Source organism: Protopterus annectens, chromosome 3.part1, assembly GCF_019279795.1.
Source record: "Protopterus annectens isolate FY-2018-M chromosome 3.part1, PAN1.0, whole genome shotgun sequence".
Taxonomy (NCBI): Eukaryota; Metazoa; Chordata; order Ceratodontiformes; family Protopteridae; genus Protopterus; species Protopterus annectens.
Window position 1 is genome coordinate 1,699,906,129 of NC_056732.1, and position 23,984 is coordinate 1,699,930,112.

The 23,984-nt window shown below is 44.1% G+C and overlaps 1 protein-coding gene across 1 annotated transcript in view; it reads left to right on the top strand.

Moving 5' to 3' along the window:
- DGAT1 (diacylglycerol O-acyltransferase 1) overlaps positions 1 to 23,984 on the top strand; it is a gene marked incomplete in the record, with an annotated part of 1,335,127 nt that overhangs the window by 657,111 nt on the left and 654,032 nt on the right. Inside the window, 1 exon segment of the mRNA XM_044067713.1 lies at positions 19,388 to 19,515. Coding sequence (XP_043923648.1) covers positions 19,388 to 19,515 — 128 coding nt within the window.

Sequence of the window (23,984 nt, forward strand, 5' to 3'; positions counted from 1 at the left end):
GACAGCATATGCATTCCCACCTCTTCCTTTGATGCACAAAGTGCTACTGAAGATCAAAGAAGATCACCCAAGGATCATCCTGATAGCTCCAGACTGGCCGAGGCAGCATTGGTACCCGCTACTGAGGAGCATGTCTCGAACACACGCATGGCCTCTACCTCTACTTCCTTTACTGCTAACACAGAACAATTACAAGATCCTACATCCAAACTTGAAAACACTACAGCTAGCTGCTTGGAATATTACATAAAGCAAAATAACCCAGATTTATCTCAGAGGGTTAAAGACATTATCCTGGAGGCTCGCAGACCCTCCACAAGGAAGACTTATTCAGCCAAATGGAAAAGATACCTCATTTGGAGTGCAGCAAAAGGAGAAAATGTATCATTAGCAAACATAGCCAACATCCTGGAATACGTAGCAGGGCTTTTCCACAATGGCCTGTCTTACTCTTCCATCAAGATTCATGCATCAGCAATTTCAGCAGAATACGACATGGATCCTCCTGTCTTCTCTCATCCTCTACTCAAGCAGTTTCGGAGAGGAATTAAAAATGTAAAGCCTCCAAGGAAGCCACCTTTGCCTACATGGGACCTTAAATTTGTGTTGGAAAAGTTAACACTTCCCCCTTTCGAACCAGCAGCAACAGCAGAATTACAATTCTTATCTTGGAAAACTGCTTTCCTGCTTGCAATCACTTCAGCAAGAAGGGTTTCTGAATTGCAGGCATTAATGGCAGTACAGCCCTTCCTTATCTTCCATCAGGATAGAGTGTCCTTGAGAACTAACCCTACTTTTATGCCAAAAGTGGTCTCCAGGGTATCATTAAACCAAGCAATCCATCTACCAACATTCTTCCCCAACCCACAGAACAGGGGGGGAAAGACTACTGCATACCTTGGATGTGCACAGGCAATTGCGCTACTATCTGGACAGAACCAAGACCAACCGAAAAACTGACCAGCTTCTGGTAGCATATGCAACAGGAATGGAAGGAAAAGCAATTTCAAAACAAACAATCTCAAAATGGATAGGAAATTGCATTAGATTTTGTTACTCTTTTCATGGAAAGACATCTCCAGAAAACATCAGACCTCACTCCACAAGGGCTACAGCCACTACTACAGCTTTCCTACGTGGAGTGGCTACCAAAGACATTTTAGAAGCTGCTACTTGGAGCTCCGTGCATACATTTGCCAAGCATTATAATCTACCTTTATACTCCAGATCCCGAGTAGGTTTTGCAACTGCTGTTTTGCAAGGGATCTTAGCTACACCATAATCATCTTAGTGCCTCCTCCCCCAGTTTGGCTATGGTATTCTACCCATATGTTAGGACTGCAGATGCATCCTTGAAGGACATAGTACAGTTTTGTACCTACCATAAATGTAGATGTCCAAGAGGTATGCATCTGCAGTCAGGATTACCCACCCTCCTTCCCCTCTGTGGTACTCCTAGGGTATTTGCCCATCTTGTAGCTAGCTGGGGGAATCTATTATGGTGTATTTGTTTGTATATATGTATATACATGTTTATATTGTTTGCTCTCTACTGGTTGGAATCATTTGCATTTATCCAAATTTAGCCTTCCTAGAGGGCACCTGGCATCTGGGGCAAGAAACACTGAGGAAAATGGCGTCGGCTGATGCCTTTATACCCAATTCACAGCAGCTATGACGTCGGGTGAAGTGCGACATCAGCCGAGGCCAGACCCAGACTTTGGAATCCGGCCGACCGAAGGGCTGCCTGAGGCAGGACAACCCCATATGTTAGGACTGCAGATGCATACCTCTCGGACATCTACATTTATGGTAGGTACAAAGCTGTACTTTCTAGGACCCTTCGGCCTAGGGTGTTGGAGCTAGAGTAATGCTCCCAGTCTATGTTAGGGTAGTTGAAGTCGCCCAGTATAATGGTGTTTGGAGAGACCTTCATATTTTCCAGTGTTCTCAGGAAGGCCGAGTGGGGTTCCTGGGTTTGGGAGGGTGGTCTGTAGCAAGCTATAAACTGGAAGGCAGTTTTACCCACTGTTAGTTGCACATGGATAGTCTCTGATGCTTCGTGCTGTGCCACCAACCTGGAGGTGTGGTTATCTTTGACGAATATTGATACTCCCCCTCTTTTGTGGTTCGGTCCAAGTTTTGGGGCCAAAAACATGGTATGAGGTAAAACCTGGTAGTGCTGGGGTGCTCTCGGGAGCCTTGAACCAGGTTTCTGTTACTGGACAGATATCGATGTTCTCCATGCTAAGGAGAGTTTTGAGTGTGTGCATCTTTAGGTTTAGACTTCTGGCAATTGAGTAGCATTGCTCTTAGTTTCTTATCCCTTGTGATACCTATGGAGGTGGGTTTGTCTTGAGCCCTGCCTAAAAAAGGCATTATGGGGGTGGCAAGAGCCTTTGCCAATATCCGAAAGCCCAAGGGTGACAGGTGCAAGCCATCCCTAGCGAAGCATCGTGGCTTGTCAAGCATGAGGCCCGATGCTGCAGGGCGGAGGGCCTCTACACCCCTGGAAGGGTGTTAACATATTAACACACACCATGGAGGGCATTATTGCACTTGGAGAATGGGCTCTGTAAAATAGTTGTGTTTTATATATTTTAAGTGCTATATTATTTTTTTTATATATATATTTTTGATGTGCAATAGTTCCTTTGCCTAATTTTTTCAATCATGTTGTAGTATATATTGATATTGGAGGAAGCATTTTACATCCAAAATATAACACTTAAAAAATATCAAGGCATTTACTTTAATTTTTTGGTCCCTTACCCCAAAAATATTTTTTTTTTTTTTTTTTTTGCCAGTCTTCTGAGATTCATACTAACACAAATACTTTTAATTAAACAAGTTTGCAATTTTATAGGAGCAGTAATTAAAATCTGTTCCTATTTTTGAGCCTTTGTTCCCTCTATATTAGACTTTATCCAGATTTCTTCAGCTGAAAGGTTCAGAGATATGCAAACCTCTTTACTGTCACTCTCTTTCATTCACTCTCAAGCACACATCTGTTTCAGAAAATGTATGGAAACACAAATTGTAATAATCAAGTAAAATATATTCCTATTTTTCAGTCTGTGTCCCCCATTTATTTTGGGTTTATCCAGATATTTTCAACTGAGTCAACAGAGCATACCTTTTAACTGTCCATATTTTGGGCTCGTATGTGTGGTCCCATCATCATAAAATGTGTAGTTTTCTGGCAAATCACTGGGGATTGAAGTCATTAAATAATGACAGACATTGGAGTTCATATCCTTCAGATAATACATGCTAACTGAAACCCTGTTGTTCTAGGAACTAGGTTTATGAGAGCAGTATTTAAAATCTGTCCTTTTTGGTTTTGTCCCTCTCTATTTGTGGCTGTGTCAAAATTTCTTGTGCCGAGAGGTATGAGGTACACACACCTTTTAACTGATGCTGTCAGGGATTGCTCTCACCCTTCTGTCTCGCACACACACACACACACACACACACACACACACACACACACACACACACACACACTTTTTTTTAATTTCATGTATTTTACACTCGCTAAATAGCAAAAGTGCTGCTTAGCAAGTATAAGATAACTGCTTGATCAGTCACTAACTGTCATACACGCATACACACGCACACATTTTTTTCTTTTCTTTTTTTCTTTCTCATTTTGTACTCGTTAAACAGCAAAAGCGCTGCTTAGCAAGCATAAAATAATGGCGGGCGTTAGTTTTTTTCTGTCCAAGCTCCATGGCTGCTTGATGCTCTGCCATGAAGTGGCAGACTCATTTTTCAGTGGGTGTTACTTTGTACATTGGTACCCTACTGGAGAATATTTGTTCTTCGTGTTTCACTGTTGCAGTCATCATATTTGGGTTATCCCTGCCAGGGTAGCCTTCAGTCATCCCGAATACCAGAGGCGTAGTATTTCTGTGTCTGTTTTTGTCGCTTCAGGACTGACGTCAGGTCGTCAGTAGTATAAAGTAAGGCAGCCGACACCATTACACCAGTCTATCTTGCCTGAAGCAGAAGCAATTCACACAAATGCAGGTCGGCCGCTACCTGAGTTTTCATTTTCCGAATTGAAGTTGAAGTCTTCTAAAGCTAAGTACACCATTGGGGATCCTTTTTTCTTGCTCTAACCGATGTCAGAAAAAGTTAATTGTCTCGCCTGTGGAAAGCAAATGCCACACCGAGACTCTCATTCTTACTGCGTCACTTGCTTAGGCCCAGACCACGACGTCCCTCGCTGTCACTTTTGTGCTTTGTTCAATGCCAGAACTATACGTTGTTGGGCCCTTATTGTAGCTGGATATTTTTGCTCAGTCCTCTATTTCCGATAAGGCTTTGGTAAGCTATCAGATAGCAGAACTATACGTTGTTGGGCCCTTATTGTAGCTGGATATTTTTGCTCAGTCCTCTATTTCCGATAAGGCTTTGGTAAGCTATCAGATAGCAGATCTTCCGAAAAAACATAAGGATGAAGACAGAGACAGAATGCACAGGTCCAATCCTACCAACAACACTTCCGTTAAGCTAGTCGTCAGTTCTCCAGTCCTCAGGAGCTTTCGCAGCCCCTGATACCCGCTTCTCTGGATTCGCAGGCCGCTACCAGGACCCTTTCGGAGTCCGGTATGCAGCAAAACTCTTCATCGACTAAGGATCCTGCGGTTGTCTGTACCTTGGATGGGTCCAGAGCTGCTGAGCAGGCACCGGCTTCCAAGGAAATACTTCGCACTACCGATTCTCAACACAAACAGACTACTCTTTCGTGTCTACTGTTCTTTCAAAAACTATAGAGTTTCTGAGGCCCAGGGTATGAACCACACCCAAGAAACCGATGACTCCATCTCAGGCACCTTCTTCCTTGCCTCAGTCTCAAATGCTTAAAATGGTGGAAGACCTTATAATGCTGATCAGGGGAAGCCAAGCTACCCCTTCCAAAAGAAAGAGATTTGTCCCCAGTAGTTTTATCTGAACAGGTGTCAGATGACTCTGATGCCTCTGAATATAAAGACATGCAACCCCTCTCTGCTTATGAGGATTCTGATGCAGAGGAATCCATTCCTTCAGCTTCTCCACCCGAGGATTTTTCCTTTGGGGAAACGCATCATACTTTAAGGAAGTGTTTCCAGTGGGAATGTCAGGACTACCCTCAGTCTAAAAAGAGACTTGGGGAATACTTAGACCTTCCACAGCACAGACCCTTGGCCATTCCTCCTGTCCTGGATGTTGTGGATGATGTTTTCATGGAATCTAGTTTAACTCCTGACACCCTCCCTCCTGCTACCAGGAAATCTGACAGGTATTAGAGTCCCTGACTCTCTCAAATTCCTTTTCAAAAATCCTACTGCTGACCCTGAAGTGATCTCCCAAGAGCCTAAAGGAATTAAAGCAACTTCTGCTAAGAATCCCACACCCTCGGATAGGGATTCCCGAGCACTAGACAGATGGGGTAAAAAAGTATACACCTCTGCTACTCTTGCTATTAGAGCACTAAATTGTCAGTTCCATATGCCAAAATTTCAGCAGTATACCTCCTCAAACAAAAAACATTTTTTCCTTCTTGTGCAGAAAATAGAGTTACAAGAGTGAATGCATTCTGCAAATCAAGTAACTAAGCACACCTTACCCTATGGTTTTGATGCCATAGAGGCATCTTGCAGGGCACCAGTTACCGGTTCTGTCCTTAGAAGGCATGCTTGTCTTAAGGAACAGTCCTTGCCAGACCATGTCAAATCTAAACTGTTGGATGCGCCCATGCACAAAGACAACTTATTTGGCACCAAGGCAGAGGAGGTCTTAAAAAAGATGGAAGAAAAAGCTAAATCTATGCAGGCAGTTAAGGATTTCCTGCAGGTCCAGTCCACCCAGTTCAGTAGGCATTGCTCCTCCAAGCAGTGGTCCTTTCCTGCCCCTCCAGGTCAGTTCAGCCCAGACCCCGGGGAAGCGCCCCCCCCCCCCCGACAGCCACAGGGAATGCAGAGATCAAGGCAATGGAGTACCTCCACTTCTAAACCAGGGAGTGCAAAGACACCCCCTCATGGTAAGAATTCATAATGACTCTACACTTCCACCCCCCTCCCTCTGCCCACCTGCACTTGCCACTGGGAGGAAAACTCTCCTTCCACGCAAGCACCTAGGCCACCATTACCAATGACCGCTGGGTCCTCAACATAGTGTCCCAGGGATACATATTTTCTTTCTACACTCTACCAACCCCAAAAGATTTCCCAGATCTTCCCCCAAACCAGTGGGCAGAGGCCAAGAAGCAAGTCCTTTCCCTGTCTCTCTCAGGGCAGTAGAGCACGTTCCTGCAGAACAGATAAGCCAAGGTTTCTACTCCAGGCTCTTCCTGGTATCCAGAAAAGAGGGCACCTGGTGCCCCATCTTCAGTCTATCCATTCTAAACACCTTCCTGGTGATACCAAAATTCAAAATGCTCACCCTCCAGCAACTACTACCTATGCTTTCCAGGGATGTTTGGCTAGCCACCCTAGACCTAAAAGAGGCCTACCTACACATCCCAATCAGGGAGTCATGCAGGAAATATCTACGTTTTAGAGCAGGATCACTGCACTTTCAGTTCTCTGAGCTTCCCCTTGGCTTATCTACTGCTCCCAGAGTTTTCACAAAATGTCTGGCTCCCGCTATTACTTTTGTCAGGCAAAGAAATATTCAAATTTACCCATAATTAGATGACTGCCTAATTCATGCAGACAGTCAGGAAAAGCTGCTCAAGCACCTGGCCTTTGCAAAGGACCTGCTGATCTCCCTAGGGTATGCAATCAATGAAAAGAAATGCAAACTAGTACCAACCCAAAAAATTATATTCCAGGGAGCAAGCCTGGACATAACATCCCAGATGGCATTCCTTACACCAGAAAAGCAAACTTAACTGACAGCCTATTTCTCTCAACTAGCTACCAGACCCCAGTTATCCGCAAGGAAAATCATGCAAGCTCTGGGGTTCATGGCTTTTTGCCTTCTATTCTTTCCATATGCCAAACTGCATATGAGGAAACTTCAGTGGTACCTAAAAAGCCTTTGTTGTCAACACTCTCAAGACCTGGAAACTCTTGTACCACTGATACCATGTCTAAGGAAATATTTTCTTTGGTGGGCAGCAGTGTGCTACCACAACAAGGGGCTACCCTTCTCACAACCCCCACACCACCCAGACCCTCACCACAGATGCATTGGACTATGCCTGGGGTGCACACCTGGACGGCAGGTGTATACATGGTCAATGGAGCCCACATCAAATAAATCTTCACATCAGCCAAAAAGAGATGTTAGCTGTCCAACACGCATTGACAGCTTTCAGACACGTTCTCTCCCCAGGGGCTCTACTGATCAAAACAGACACCACCACTGTGATGTATATCAACAAGCAGGGAGGGACTCGCTCCTGCCCTCTGTGCAGGCTGGCCATGACCCTTTGGCACACAGCCTCAGCCATGCAACTACACCTGTTAGCACAATTCCTGCCAGGCTCTCTGGCAGACAACTTGAGCAGAAATCCTCTGGACCCACACTAGTGGCAGCTGGACCAAAGAACCTTCATCCTTACAACTTAGAAATGGGGCACCCCAAAGGTCGACCTCTTTGCTTCCCACTCCAACCAGTAGCTCAGCAAGTTCTGCACCAGGGAGCCTCACTGCAGGGCCTGGAAAGCGGATGCTCTATCCTTCCAGTGGGTCAACCTCTCGGTCTGTGCATTTCCCCCACTAACTCTCATTACCAGGGTCCTACTCAAAATAAGGGAAGAAAAACCATGGACAGTCCTGATTGACCCAAACTGGCCACGCCAGCACTGATGTACCCACTGCTGGGTAGCCTGTCACCTCTGCCACCATGGCATCTCCCTCAGATCCAAACACTCTTGACTCAGAAGGAAGGAGAATTCATGCATCCTTAATTGCAGACCCTCAGTTTGACAGCCTGGCTTATTCCCTGACCACTGTACAAGCTGCCAGTCTCAGTGTACTGGTTCTAGATGTTTTACGTGAGGCCAGACACCTTAGCACTAGAAAGTCTTATGCTGACAAATGGAAAAGGTTATGTAGCTGGATCCAGGCCAAGGGAGCCAATATGGCACAGCCCTCCCTACCTCCCATCCTGGATTACCTAGCTGACCTACTACACAGTGGTCTGTCCTTTTCCTCTATTAAAATTCATGCCTCTGCTGTCTCTGCTCATTTCTGCACTGAGCAAGCTCTTTTCTCACACCCTCTCATCAAACAGTTCCTAAGAGGGGATGGCCACTTGAGGCCTCCCAGAAAAGCACCTACCCCAGCTTGGGACCTAAACTTTGTGTTGGAAAAGCTCACCCTGCCCCTCCCCACTTTGAACCAGTAGCTTCAGCAGAGTTAGCTTCTCTCATGGAAGAGAACCCAAATGGTTGGCCAGATCTACCCTGAAATTAGTTGGCAGAGGCTCAGAATCAAGTACTCTCTCTCTTAAGCATAAGGCTATTCAGACTATACCAGAAGAGGAAAAGGGACAAGGTTTTTACTCGACTTTTCTTGGTACCCAGAAAAGATAACTCATGGCGTCCTATCCTGGATCTTTCTATCCTAAACACCTTTATGGTGATCCCAAAATTCAAGATGCTAACTCTTCACCAGTTGCTTCCTATGCTAGGCAAGGATGCCTGGTTGGCAGCACTAGATTTAAAGGAAGCCTACCTGCACATCCCAATCGGGGAATCTTGCAGAAGATACCTACGCTTCAAAGCAGGCTACATGCGCGATCAGTGCTCTGCATTGCCCTTTGGCTTATCTACTGCGCCCAGTGTATTCACAAAGTGCATAGCTCCAGTCATTGCATTTTGCAGGCAAAGAAATATTCAAATATACCCATACCTGGGCGATTTTCTAATTCAGGCAGAAAGGCAGGGCATACTTTTGAATCATATGGCGTTTGTACAAAAGGTGCTAACTTGTCTGGGGTACACCATAAACGAAAAGAAATCACATCTTGTACCCTGTCAACAAATTATATTCCTGGGAGCAAGCTTGAACACAACTTCCCAGATGGCTTTCCTCATGCCAGACAAATTCATTTGACAACTTACTTCAAACTAATGGCCACAAAAACCCTGCTATATCTGCAAGGCAAATACTGCAAGCTTTGGGGTTCATGGCCTCCTACATTCTCCCAATTCCATATGCAAGACTGCATATAAGGAAACTACAATGGTATCTAAAAAGCCTATGGTGTCAACATTCTCAGGATCTAGAAGCAATGATTCCTATCATACCTTGCCTACAGTTAGAGTTCCTTTGGTGGGCAGAGGCCTGCCATCAAAACAAGGGACTACCATTCACTGTACCCCTGCCGCCCAAACCCTAACAGACGCTTCAGACTATGCATGGGGGGCTCACCTGACTGGGAAGTGCATTCAGGGCAAATGGAACCAAAGTCAAATGCACCTGCATATCAATCAAAAAGAAATGTTAGCTGTACAGAATGCTCTGACAACCTTCAAGGACCACATTCTTCCCGGACAATTAATGGTAAAGATGGACAACACCACTGTTATGTGGTACATAAACAAGCAGGGGGGGGGGGTACCCATTCATATCTCCTCTGCAGAGTAGCCATGGCTCTGTGGAACACAGCCTTGAGCTACCAAGTGCACCTAGAGGCTCAGTTCCTGCCAGGAAAACTAAATACACTGGCAGACGAACTAAGCAGAAGTCTCACGGACCCACACTTGTGGAAACTGGAACCAAAGACGTTCAGCATTTTGATGAACAAATGGGGGAGCCCAGATCTAGACCTGTTTGCCTCCCCCCAGAACTACTAATTTGGACAAATTCTGCACAAGGACTCCCCACAAACAAGCTTGGAAAGTGGATACTCTGTCCTTCAGCTGGAAAAATCTATCAGTTTATGCCTTTCCTCCTCTGCCTCTCCTCTCCAGAGTACTACTAAAGATCAAACAGGACAAACCAAGGAAAATATTGATTGCACCAGACTGGTCACGCCAACACTGGTACCCCCTCTTGCCCAGCGTGTCACTGCTGGCTCCATGGCACCTGCCTCAGACCCCCACCCTGCTGTCACAGCAGGAGGGCCAGGTTCTGCATCCTCAGCTTCAAACCCTGAACCTGGCAGCCTGGCTAATAACCTGATCTCTCCGTTACCATCCCTCAGTAAACAAGTGTTGGATGTCATTTTGGAGGCAAGGTGGCCTAGTACTAGAAAATCTTATGCTGAAAAATGGAAAAGATTCTGTTCCTGGAACCAAACTCAAGGGATGGACACAGCAGTGCCCAATTTACCTCAGATTCTTCAATATTTAACTGAGATGCTTCATAAGGGCCTCTCTTTTTCCTCCATCAAAATTCATGCCTCAGCCATTTCAGCTCATTACAACACCGAACCACCCCTCTTCTCTCATCCACTGCTCAAGCAGTTTCTCAGAGGGGCCAAAAACTTAAGATTACCCAGGAGAGCCCCAACTCCAGCCTGGGACCTTAACTTTGTACTGGAAAAACTCACTCTACCTCCTTTTGAGCCAGCTGCAAGTGTAGAGTTAAAATTCCTTTCTTGGAAAACAGTCTTCCTTTTAGCAATCACTTCAGCAAGAACGGTATCGGAATTACAGGTCCTTATGGCAGTGGAGCCTTTCATCATCTTTCATGTGGACAGGGTGTCCCTTAGGACCAATCCCTCCTTTATGCCCAGGGTAGTATCCAGTGTGACTCTTAATCAGTCCATTCATTTGCCATCCTTCTTTTCTAATCCACAGAACAAAGGGGAACGGATACTGCACTCCTTAGATGTGCACAGACAACTTAGATTTTACTTGGACAGGACTAAACCTCAAAGAAAAACTGAACAACTGCTGGTGGCATTTGCTGCAGGGGCAGAGGGGAAGGCCATTTCAAAGCAAACCATTTCTAAATGGATAGGCCATTGCATTAATTTCTGCTATAAGCACCATGGAAAACCTATCCCACAGGGGATAAGACCACACTCAACCAGGGCTGCATCTTCCTCTACAGCCTTTCTCAGAGGTGTACCTACCAAGGACATCCTAGAAGCTGCTACCAGGAGTTCTGTACATACTTTCACCAAGCATTACCATTTGCCAATTTTCTCTAAATCCAGAGCTGGCTTTGCCACTGCTGTCTTGCAGGGTCTTATAGCTGGTCCTAATGCTATCCAAATTCCTCCTTCCATCCTTAGCTTTGGGAATCTACCCAAATGTTATGACTGCAACAGTGAAACACGAAGAACATAGTACAGTTGTGTACACTTGCCATAAATGTAGATGTTCGAGTGTATTCACTGTTGCAGTCCTGGTTACCCTCCCTCCAGCCCCTTGACTTCTTTTGGCTATATCTCTATTCTCCTTTACTATTCTTAAAAGGTTTTGGTGTATTTGCTTTTTTGTTGGAGGTATAACCTTTTATATGTATATTTAATTGCTTCCCATTAGGGGAGCACCTGACATCTGGGGCAAGAAAAAAACTGATGCAATGGCGACAGATGCATGCTTTATACCCCTGACTACCTGACTTCACGGAAGATGAGACAGCAACCGACGCAGGACCCAAGACTTTGATAGTCAGGCCGGCTGAGGGCCACTGCAAGCAGATAACCCAAATGTAATTACTGCAACAGTTAATACACTAACATCTACATTTATGGTAAGTGTACGCAACTATACTTTTTATCAGTGGAGTATTTAGCCTGGGTGGCAGTTTTTCCAAAGGCACTGTAATGCATTGCTTGGCATTGAGTTTTAGTCCATGATTTTGGCACTAGTCATTTGCCTGTGTTAGGCCATCTTGTAAGATGCCTGTTACGGGGGGGAGGGTTTGTGATGGCTCCCAATTTGCAGTCATCTGTGAACTTTAACCAAAGGCCCTTGACATTAGCCTTTACGTCTGAGAACTAGATGCCAAATAGGAGTGGTCCAAATACTGAACCCTGAGGTACTCTGCGGGTGACTAGTCTCTTAGTGGAGGTGGTATTACCAATCCTGACTTCATGGGTCCTGTCTGCATGCCAGCTGGCAATCCAGTAAGTTATTTGGGGATTTATGCTCAGTTCGGTGATGTGCATCCCTGCACGTCAGACTTGTCATGTGGTCCAGGAAGTTCTTTGGCTTCCAAATAGAGGTCAGTCAGTTTTCAGTTCTGGACTCTGTTTGGTCTCACTATAGTCCTCAATGTTTACCTGAGTATGTCTATAGTCACAACAGCCCTCTGACTCCAGGGCCTTCAGTCTTATCTGGGGAACTGTGTCCTTGCAGCCCTCTCACTGTGGCATGTTAGTTCTCTTTGACTCCTATTTGAGCTTTTCCAGTCCTTGTGAAAATCATTGAATCTTGTCAAGTCTCATTTGGTACATACTCAAATGACTACTTTTATTCTTTGGTTAACCAGTAGTTGCATGATGTATTTGAGATCTGTCTATTTTTTTTTAAATGTTAGAAAGGCAATCCAGTGCACGGTTTTATGATGGTAAATAAGCTTTTGCATGCAGTGTGCAAAAGCATGGTTTTGCAAAAATCAGCGTAAAGCCACAGTATATTCTACTGCTCATGTGGTTGAGGGAAAAAGTCTGTACTGTAGTTCTCCTTATAAAATGTATGGACCTCAGTTTGAAAATCATATACTCGTATGTCACTTTGGCACATCATCATAAGCTTGTCTACTGTTTTAATCATTAGCACTTTTAATATTAGATGTGAAATTGTTCAATCTCGCAGTTTGTTCTTGCACACGGGTTCGGAGCCGATCCTCGGCTCCGGGTCGGCCGCATCACCAGCTCCACATCTTCGAGAAAGCTCGAGGCACAGTAATATCCCATGATCCTCAGGTGCTAACCCTCAGATCTAGTTTGCCGCTAGCAGCAGATCGCATCGAGAGGCTCGGGCCAGTAAAATTTTTTCTATTTTTCATGTTATATACTTCTAATTTTACAGATTTATACTCATTCTTTATAGTGTTTGATAAGTTTTATTATATACTTGTTGTTTAAGACTAGTTTAGTTTGTTTGTTACTTTAAAATTCTTAGTAAAGGCCTTAGGCCGTTTTCTGTCAGAATTTACAGTACTTAAAAAAAATTTTCTATTTTGATATATATATATATATATATATATATATATATATATATATATATATATATATATATATATCATAGTATCATAGTGTGCTGTGTGTGTTTTACATTTTATATATATTTATATTACATTTAAATTGTATTATATAGGGATTTTTTCTTAAGTGTGCTGTGCTTTTTCTTGGATTTTTCCCTTTCTTTTAAAATGTCAGAAAAGACCAAATCTGGTTTTAAAAGGTGTCAGTGTGGACAGAAGATGTCCATTACTGACAACCACTCATCCTGCGTCTACTGTCTTGGCCCTCTCCACTTGCAGGAAGACTGTCCCATTTGTCATTCCTTTAGTGGGAGAGTCATGCTGGAAAGACGCAGGAAGTTGGTTGACAGAGGGTTGCTTAAACCAGAGTTTCAGGAGGCCCTGGACAAGGCTGAACAGGTTTCTAAGTCTTCGAAGGGGTCGAAGTCTTCAAGAGTGTCGGAGCCCAAGTCATCAGCTCCGAGCACCTCTTTTCAGATTCGGACACTGGCTCCTACGACTTTGGTGCCGGGTGTCGAGACTTTATCTCTGCATGAGGCTCAGGTCTTGGAGCCGGTATCAGAGGTACCACCGTCTGCTGGTCGAGGCCACTTTCTGACTCCGATGTGGACCGAGTGGTATAGAAGCTTATGGAGAACTCGGCTTTGTCCAAATTAATGGAGGTTTCGTCCCAGCTGGTTTCGAAACTCGAAGCTATTCCAGTTCCCTCAACACTTCCTCCTCCGAGACCCGTCGAATCATCGGTGTTAGGAGTCGAAGAACCGATGATTGTAGAGCCCTCGGTGCCGAAGCCTCCAGTAGTGCTATCGGCTCCGTTGACCTCTACTCCTTCGGAACCAGCCGGAGAGTCTCGGAGCCGAAGATCTTTCCTGGGTTCCGGGGGGGGGATAGTCGAACCGAGATATCGGTTCCGACTCTTCCCCTCGGTGCCTCGGCTCAGATCAGTTCGGATCCGTCCTCGGTGTCGGAGCCCGTGGTTCCGATTCCGGAGAAACGACCTCCTTCGAATCGGGTCGGATCTTCGGGTCGGGGCACCGGTACCTTTGACATCATGAGGAAGGTCTTGTCTGATCAGACACATACTTCATCAGTATCTTCGTCTCCTTCCCCAAAAGGTCCGCATTCTGCTTCTGTGCCTTCGGTGCCTACCAAGCGTCGAGACCCAATGCCTCAGAAGTCCCCACAGGGCGACTCTGGTTCCACAGATGCATCCCCAGAAGCTCCTGCTGAGGATGTTCCGAGGAAACGACTGTGCAAGAGGAGGCACATAGATTCCCCTCAGGAATCTCTCACATCTGATACCGATTTAGATGAAACAGAAGGGTCCCCACGGTCCACCTCTGAGGATGTCTCGTTTGCAGACATTTTGGAAATCCTAAAACAAAGGGGGGACTGGCAAACCCTTACCCCTTCTGTGGATGAATCGGTCTTACTGAAGGCATTTGGGACTCAACCTTCTACCTCCTGGGTGACTCCACCCTTTGACGATCTCATGGATCTAATAGCTCGGAGGGCTTGGGAAACCCCTGATACAGTGGAACCAGTCCCTCGTAAACCAAATAAATACATGACGGTCCCCCAAGATAAATCTTATCTTACAAAAGGAGTTCCCGTAGATACTATGGTGGTGGCGGCGGCCACTAAGAAAGAGATGTTTGAATTCTCTTCCTGTGTCCATCCTCCTAATAAGGATTCTAGGACAATGGACAGATATGGGAAGCGCATATTTAGTTCGGCGACTTTTTCCATCCGATCGCTCAACTACCTTACGCATTTCACGCGTTTACAGAGAGATCTCATTAAGGAACTGGGAGATGCTCTCCAGGGACACACACGTGCTGCTGTCGCCGAGAAAGTGACAGCGCAACTTAACACCCTAAATTCCATAGTCAACTCGTCCATGAGGCTGATTTCATACGCAACCGAAGGGTCGAGTAGAGCGGCAGCTTCAGCGATCGCCCTGAGAAGACAATCCTGGTTGCGCTTATGCTCCTTTGCGGAAGCCTTTAAGTCTTCCTTTGCCAATGCCCCCTTTGATGGTGCCTCCTTGTTTGGGCCCAAAGTAAAGGAGACTCACGAGGTGTGAACAAGAAGGGAAGACCCTGTCTGCCGTAGGGGTCCCTTTTTCCATTCCATCTAGACCCTACCCTAAAGGGCAACGAGGAGGAAAAATGTGGTTCCGAAAGACTCTGGGATCTTTTCAGCACACCTAAAGTGACGCCCCCTCCAGAGGCAGAGGAGGGGGAAGAAAAGGAAGACGCTGCCCAGCCGGCAGAGGGGGTCTGCAAAATCAGGGCGACAGAGAGACCTTCTCTGGAAAGCCCTTCCAGCACTCCTGAATGCAGGCCCGGCTGTCCTACTCTGGAGGCAGTCGGGGGTCGCTTGGCTTTATACCCAGAGGCCTGGCTAAATCTTACATCAGATTCCTGGGTAAAAAGCATAGTTACCAGAGGCTACAACATTCCCTTCATAAAAATGCCACCCAACTCCAAAACACTCCGACGTTCCACCCAGTCTGCGAGACCAAGCAACCATAGAGATAGGAAGGTTGCTCGAAAACAGTCATCCAACCAGTCCTAGCGGACCAAATAGGATCCGGAACTTACTCAAGGTTCTTTTTAGTTCCAAAGAAAACAGGGGACTGGAGGCCAATTTTAGACCTCAGCAAGTTAAATACCTTTGTGAAAAAGGAAAAGTTCCGGATGGTCACGCTTCAGTCAATCCTCCCTTTTCTGCAGAAGGGCGACTGGATGTGCTCTATAGATCTCAGACGCATACTACCATATCAAGATGGCCAGGGCGTCCAGAGATCACCTGCGCTTCTGGCTGGGAGCCAGTCATTTCCAGTTTCGCGCTCTGCCCTTTGGTCTCACCTCAGCCCCCAGGGTGTTCACCAAATGCATGGCAGTAGTAGCGTCTCACTTGAGACGAAAGGGATTTCGGGTGTTTCCTTATCTAGACGACTGGCTACTATCCGCCACCACTGAGTATTGTCTTCTACAAGCCAGGGACTACACCATCAGTCTTTGCTCTTCACTAGGCATAACGGTGAATTTTGGAAAATCTGTCTTATCGCCGTCACAGCGTATCTTATTTATAGGAGCACAGCTAGACACTTCTCTGGCTCAAGTTACTCTCCCCCACCAAGAGTATCAGACCTCAGGCATCAAATTTCGCTCCTTCACAACAAGAGAGTCCCTGCACGACAAATATTAAGAGTGCTAGGCTTGATGGCAGCCTCCCTTCTTGTAGTTCCTTTAGGCAGGATGCACATGAGGATTCTTCAATGGATGCTATTCGCCCAGTGGTCGTATTTACAACTTCCACTGTCTCACGAAATCTTGATCATGAATTCTTGCAAGAAGGATCTCTTGTGGTGGATACACAGTCAAGAGCTAACACTAGGACGACCGTTTGTATTACCCAGTCCGGTAGCAACTCTAACCACGGATGCTTCCCTAATAGGGTGGGGGGGATTCTTTCAGGGGCAAACAGTCCAAGGTCAATGGTCCAACTTGGAGTACAATCTGCACATCAGTGTTCTAGAGCTGAGGGCAGTGTTTCTAGCGTTGCAACACTTTCACAAGTCCTTACCTCAGGGAACAGTGACAGTTCAGACAGACAACATGTCAGTGGTCTGGTACATAAACAAGCAAGGGGGAACCAGATCTTACCCGTTATGCAGAGAGGCCCTCAGAATTTGGCAATGGGCAAAGTCCACTGGATGCTTTCTGATAGCAACGCACATCCCGGGGACTTCCAACGTAATCGCTGACAGGCTGAGCAGAGCCATCCTGTTCCCTCACGAGTGGTCCCTCAAACCTCAAGTGGCGGAAGAGATCTTCCGCAGATGGGGCCAGCCTTGCTGCGACCTGTTTGCATCCCCACTGAATGCCAAATGCAGAAGCTATTTTGCCCTGTTACCCCCTCCAGGGGGTGTCCCCATGGACGCACTGGTATACGATTGGCCCCCGGGTCTCCTGTACGCCTTTCCTCCTATTCCACTAATTCCCAGGTTTTTGCAGAAAGCCAAACGTCTAGACAGGACCATCATACTAATAGCCCCATTCTTGCCTCGACAAATCTGGTTTCCCTTCCTTCAATCTCATCAAGTGGAGGAACCATGGATGCTGGACCAGACCTGTTGACGCATTCGTCTGGAGTTCGTCACACCTTTCTCAAGTCCCTCAAACTGACAGCTTGGCTGCTCCGCTTCCCATTTTAGCCAGGTCGGAGTTACTGTCCCCTGCAGTACAGCAAATTATTGTATCTTCCCACAAACCATCTACAAGGAAATTGTACAACAGCAAATGGAACCGTTTTACGCACTGGGCCTCCAAACAAGGTATAGATCCATTCGGGGCTCCAGTACACAAGATACTAGATTTTTTCTTACCACACTTTTTCAAGAAGGAGCATCAACATCCACTATAAGGGTTCAACTGGCAGCTATATCCAATTTTCATATTGGCCGTGAAAAATGGTTCTCTTATGTCCCACAGACTTTGTAAAGCCTTCATGAAAGGTACCTTTCACCTCCACCCCCCCCCTTTCGTAATCCAATAGCACCTTGGAATCTTAATCTCATGCTGTCACAACTCATGTTGCCCCCTTTTGAACCAGCAGCCACAACTTCGTTAAAGTTCCTGTCGTGGAAAACACTTTTTCTGGTTGCCATCACTTCCGCCAGGAGAGTTTCAGAGCTACAGGCTCTATCTATCCGACCCCTGTACATGATTTTTCATCCAGATAGAGTAACCTTGTGCACCAATCCGTCCTTCCTTTCGAAGGTTTGTTCGATTCAGAACATCAATCAATCTATCGAACTACCTACCTTCTTTAAAAATCATTCCAATAAGTTAGAATACACATTGCACAAGTTGGACGTTCACAGGCAACTAAGATTTTACTTACATAGGACAAAAGAGTACAGAAAGTCAGATCAACTATTTGTCTCATATGCTGACCAAAGGGAAGGACAGGCAGTAACGAAGGTTACCTTATCCAAATGGCTCTCAGATTGCATAAATTTTGTATATGCTGAATCGAAACAGCAACTCCCTTTCAAATCCGGAGCTCATTCTACAAGGGCGATTGCTGCCTCTTCAGCCCATACCGCTAGTTTGCCTTTAGATACCATTTGTGCAGTGGCAACTTGGGCAAAACCACATACTTTTATCGCCCACTATAAGCTAGACAAAAGCTCCAGGGACAGGGCGACGTTTGGTTCCACTGTACTCAGGAATGTTCTCCCTTGAGCCACCCGGGAAAAATGAGCTAGGGACGCTACCCGTGTGTAAGAACAAACGGCGAGATTGAACAATTTCGCATTAAGAAGTTATGTCTTACCATAACGATCCATGTGAATTGTTCATCTCGCCTTTGTTCTTACATTCCCCCCTCCATCCCCCGTCCTGCGGTCTGGGAGAACGGTTTCAACTAAATTCCTTTTCAGCCTTTTCTAGATATGGTTAGCATGTTATTGTACATTAGTAATGGCATTTTTTCTCCTGTACTTGACAGTAGGGTTCCAGACACTGTGTAGTATCTGTTTATAAGTGTTCTAGACAGTTCTAAAAGGGATTCTTCTGGTATAGCAAACTAGATCTGAGGGTTAGCACCCGAGGATCATGGGATATTACTGTGCCTCGAGCTTTCTCGAAGATGCGGAGCTAGTGATGCGGCCGACTCAGAGCCGAGGATTGGCTCCGAACCCATGTGTAAGAACAAAGGCGAGATGAACAATTCACATGGAACTTTATGGTAAGACATAACTTCTTATTAATAGTCTTGCTGTATCATAAATGATTATTGTCCAGTACTTATTGTGGTCCTGCTTTTGTTTCCCTGTTCATTTTTATGGTATAATTCCTTATATGTTTTATTTAATTTTACACAAGTTAATTCAAACTTTTGGCTACTTATTTTCTTTTTGTTTGCTTGCATTGTGTACCTTTGGGGTGGCTCCACGTTTGATTTGAGGAGTAAAATGTGTAGAAGTCTTGTACATAGCAAAGTAACAGCACAGTTAAATATCTTAAAACGTCTTCTGTGCTTTTTGAGACTAACAGTTTACTGTCTTGCTTCCTCTTCCTACTATTATACGTCTCATTTGGTTGCTAGCACAAGGCAGAATTCAGCATTGAAATTTAAAGTGGTTATACTGTTTTCTCAGTAAAGAAAGAACCTTTTGTTGTGATTGGTACGTTACCTTACTTTTCATGCAGTAATAAAGAAGTGCGTGCTATTGACTGACTTTCTCTCCATTTATTTGTTTGCAGTTGGTGCAGTGTGGGCTCTTTCAGTGTACACTGTCCTGTTCCTCAAACTCTACTCATACCAGGATGTAAATAGATGGTGCAGGGAAAAGAGACTTGCCAAGGCAAAGATGCTCAGTCGCTCTCAATCAGTAAGTCTACAATTAATTAAAAAAAAAAATGTTTAGGCAGTTGACTCTTGAGTTATGTACAGGTCATTTCAAACATGATTGAAGAAGTATTTTTTTTTTAAACACAGACCACCAAAACATGGTGGGAATCACATTTTGTTGAGAGAGTCTACCTTACTTAATTCACCAAAACCACTAGCAGTTGACAAAGTTCTTCACAATTTCTCTTTCCATCAATGTTTTTAATTATATCTAGCACTGAGGTCACCACATCTTAGAAACTGGAATGTACGTGAATTATCTCTGTGTTTAGTAAAGTTATTTTCCTTGAGGTAGACTCACATTTGTTGAATTGTTTTAGGGAAATATAAAACAGTTTACTGAATCATATTTTGTTTAATTATCCTCCTTTTTCACAGTATGCAAGTTTTTTTTTGGAGGAGAGCGAAACACACATTTTTCCAGATAATCTATGTTCTTTGCTGATATAGGTTTTCAGTAATGTTGGCATCTAACTGCAGGAAGTTGTAGCACCTGAAACTTCAGTTGGTAATGTCATTCAAGGCAAATATGCTAAGTAGAATGATTTGCTTATGTTGTACACAGCTTGGCTAGAGAGGTCTTACCTGGTGTATAGACCTCATGGAGTTTACATTACATATACTGAGTCTGCACTATTAAGCCTGTTGACATGAGGTGGTGGCAGAGTGGGCAAAATACATGCCAGAAGTTAAGAAATGTATCTATGGACATGAAGAAATATATTTGCTTTCAAGAGTCTGTGAAAATACAGAAGTATAGATGTTCATTATGTTTCACTGTTGCAGTCACTACACTTGGGTTATCCTGCTGGCAGGCTACCCGCAGTCTGCCTGAATTCCAAAGTGCTGGTCCGGCGTCGGTTGCTGTTGCCTCTTCCCTGACGTTAGTGCGCCAGGGGTATAAAAGATGCAGCCGATGCCATTTTCTTCAGTCTTTTTTGCCGCGCAGTGCCCGAAGCAAAAGCAGTTCGCAAGTGTCGGTCGGCCGACTCCTGAGATATTCGAAATTGAATTTCAGATCCGAAGTCTTCAATAAAGCTAAGTACCCTGTTGGGGAAACTTTTTTCTTGCTCCAGACCGATGTCAGAAAAAGTTAACAATTGTATTTCTTGTGGGAAGCAAATACTTCATAATAACAGAAAATACTGAAACCTCTGTTCACAATAGCTTCTCTGTGTCTTGGGAATACCTCTCAATCCTGTGATAGCATGTACTCAGCAAGGACACAAAATGTGTATAAAAAGAAATTTATTCCATAAAACATGAAACTGGTTAAGCACTTTCACTTGTATACATACAAGCTTCTTCAGAACAATCAAACTCATTAAGTAACTTTTTTGGCGCCATTTCCTTGGGGAACCATCCCAAGAAATTTAAAAGCATACATACATATTTTTTACAAAGTTATGTTACACTGAATAAACTAATATCTCTTATAAAAACATTGTTTTGTGAAACTCTCCTACATATAATCCATATGCTAAAAAATGTATATAACCATGGAATGTAAATATGAATATATTATATTCAATTTATATTCAATAAAACGTTTGATAAATTTTCCAGAAGCAAAAAATTTTTTTACATACACAAAAAATATATAAGCAAAAAGAAAACATATATATTCATGAGCAAAATATTCTTATCTAATAGCCAGTAGTGATTTGATTGAAATTGTATCATTTAACCCTGGTGAAACAGATGCGTCTGTGTATATCTGCCACCATAATTCTCTATACAAAAGTAGACTATTAAAATCTCCCCCTCTTTGATTCACTGTTACTATATCCACTATATCAAACCTAAAAAAATGTGTGTCTCCATATTTGGCAGTGTGCCTATACAATGCATTCTTTTCGTCCTTTCTTCTTATACTGTATAGATGTGAATACATTTGTTTATTTAAACTCCTCTGTGTTTTGCCTATGTAGAATCCAGAACAATTTATTCGCATCTATACAGTATAAGAAGAAAGGACGAAAAGAATGCATTGTATAGGCACACTGCCAAATATGGAGAGACACATTTTTTTAGGTTTGATATAGTGGATATAGTAACAGTGAATCAAAGGGGGAGATTTTAATAGTCTACTTTTGTATAGAGAATTATGGTGGCAGATATACACAGACGCATCTGTTTCACCAGGGTTAAATGATACTATTTCAATCAAATCACTACTGGCTATTAGATAAGAATTTTTTCCTCATGAATATATATGTTTTCTTTTTGCTTATATATTTTTTGTGTATGTAAAAAATTTTTTTGCTTATGGACAATTTATCAAACGTTTTATTGAATATAAATTGAATATAATATATTCATATTTACATTCTATGGTTATATACATTTTTTAGTATATGGATTATATGTAGGAGAGTTTCACAAAACAATGTTTTTATAAAACAACGTTTTTATAAGAGATATTAGTTTATTCAGTGTAACATAACTTTGTAAAAAATGTGTATGTATGCTTTTAAATTTCTTGGGATGGTTCCCCAAGGAAATGGCGCCAAAAAATTACTTAATGAGTTTTTTGAATGAGTTTGATTGTTCTGAAGAAGCTTGTATGTATACAAGTGAAAGTGCTTAACCAGTTTCATGTTTTATGGAATACATTTCTTTTTATACACATTTTGTGTCCTTGCTGAGTACGTGCTATCACAAGATTGAGAGGTATTCCCAAGACACAGAGAAGCTATTGTGAACAGAGGTTTCAGTATTTTCTGTTATTTGGTTGCTATACTGTTCGCGCTTTGTGGGTTTAAATACCTCATAATTATTTTCATTCGTACTGTATTCCTTGTCTAGGCCTTGATCACGACGTTGCTAGCTGTCGGTTTTGTGCTAGATTTAACCAACGCACTATTAAGCGTCTGTACGATTTTGCTTTTCATTACTTTGGCCGAAGGTTTAATTATATAATGCCGTTGGAACAGCCGACAACCGGAGTTTATAAAAAGCACAAGGAAAAGGACAGGCATCCGAGGTCCAAAACCGACGAGGAGGTCTCCGCTAGGCCAGTCGCCGGTTCTCAGTGAGGTGCTTTCGCAGCCCCTGACGCCCGCTACCTCAGAGCCACAGGCCGCTACCGACTCCCACGTAGAGACACCTAGGCCTCTGGATACTCAAGATATTGGACACTCTGAAACTATTCCCTCAGATGGGTCCAGAGCCGCTGAGCAGACATCCGCTTCTGAGGGTGTTTTCAGACCTACCTCAGCTTCCAAGGCAAAGACTAAAACAGCTTTAAAGACAAAGAAACAAGTACAGCATTCTCCTGGACAGACCTCCATGTCTAAGAAACAGATGCTTAAAATGGCCGAAGACCTAATTACTTTGATCAGGGGTTCCCATCCTCCTCCTGATAAGAGGCCTAGGCAAGACACAGAATATGATTCCTCTGATCAGGTTTCCATTTCCTCTGACTCCTCTTCAGAACAGGGATACTCTTTACCTCCATATGACGATTCGGATGCTGAAGAATCTATTCCTTCAGCTTTTCCTCCTGAGGATTATTCTTTTGGGGAAACCCTGCATATCATGAGGGAGCATTTCCACTGGGAGAGCCAAGATTACTCAGAATCAAAGAAAAGGCTCAGAGACTTTCTTCTACTACCCCAGCATAGACCCCTTGCTATTCCTCCTGTTCTAGACATTGTAGATGTATTTTCAGAGTCCGGCCTGTCTCTTGACTCTTTGCCACCTGAACCTGTTAAGCCAGACAGATACTACAGGGTTCCAGACTCTCATAAATTTCTTTATAAAAACCCTGCTGCTGACCCAGAAACAATATCTCAAGGTCCCAAAGGGGTCAAGGCCTCTACTGCTAAAAACCCTGATGTTCTTCGTCTTCCCTTGCTGCAGTCCTGACTATGTCCCAGTAATACCAGAGTATGTACTAATGGACGACGTCATTTCCTCAGTCTTTTTGCCGCATGCGCATGTCCGATGCAGAAGCAATTTTGCAGGTTGGCGCTGAGATTTTCAACCGGAGTTTCAGAGTACAGAGTTGACATTTTGTTTCTTGCCTCAGTATTTACGGATGTCAGAAAAGTGAATAAAGCAGATTAGGGATTATCATACATTGTGTATACCTTGTTTGCTCTTGTGCTAGATTTAACATTAAGAGGAGGCTTGTGCTAGGTTAGTGTTTGGGAAGCGTTGCAATTATACTATGCGTCGGATGCTCCTGCTTCATCTAAGAAGGGACAAAACAGTGAAGTCTAGGGTGAGGAACGCTCAGGGTTTTGCCAGGTGTCTCTATGGAGTCTCAGGCAGATACTTTACTGTTACAGGATGTGCCCTCTCAGGAGGTAGGCCAGGCTGAGGGGCTTCTGTAACTGTTCTTCCCTCTCTTCCCAAGGTTTCTGTTGCCAAAGCTTTTTAGAGGAAGGCCAAGTTCAGCTTCTGTAGGGGCTTCTCTGTGCCTAAGAAACATATGCTTAAATG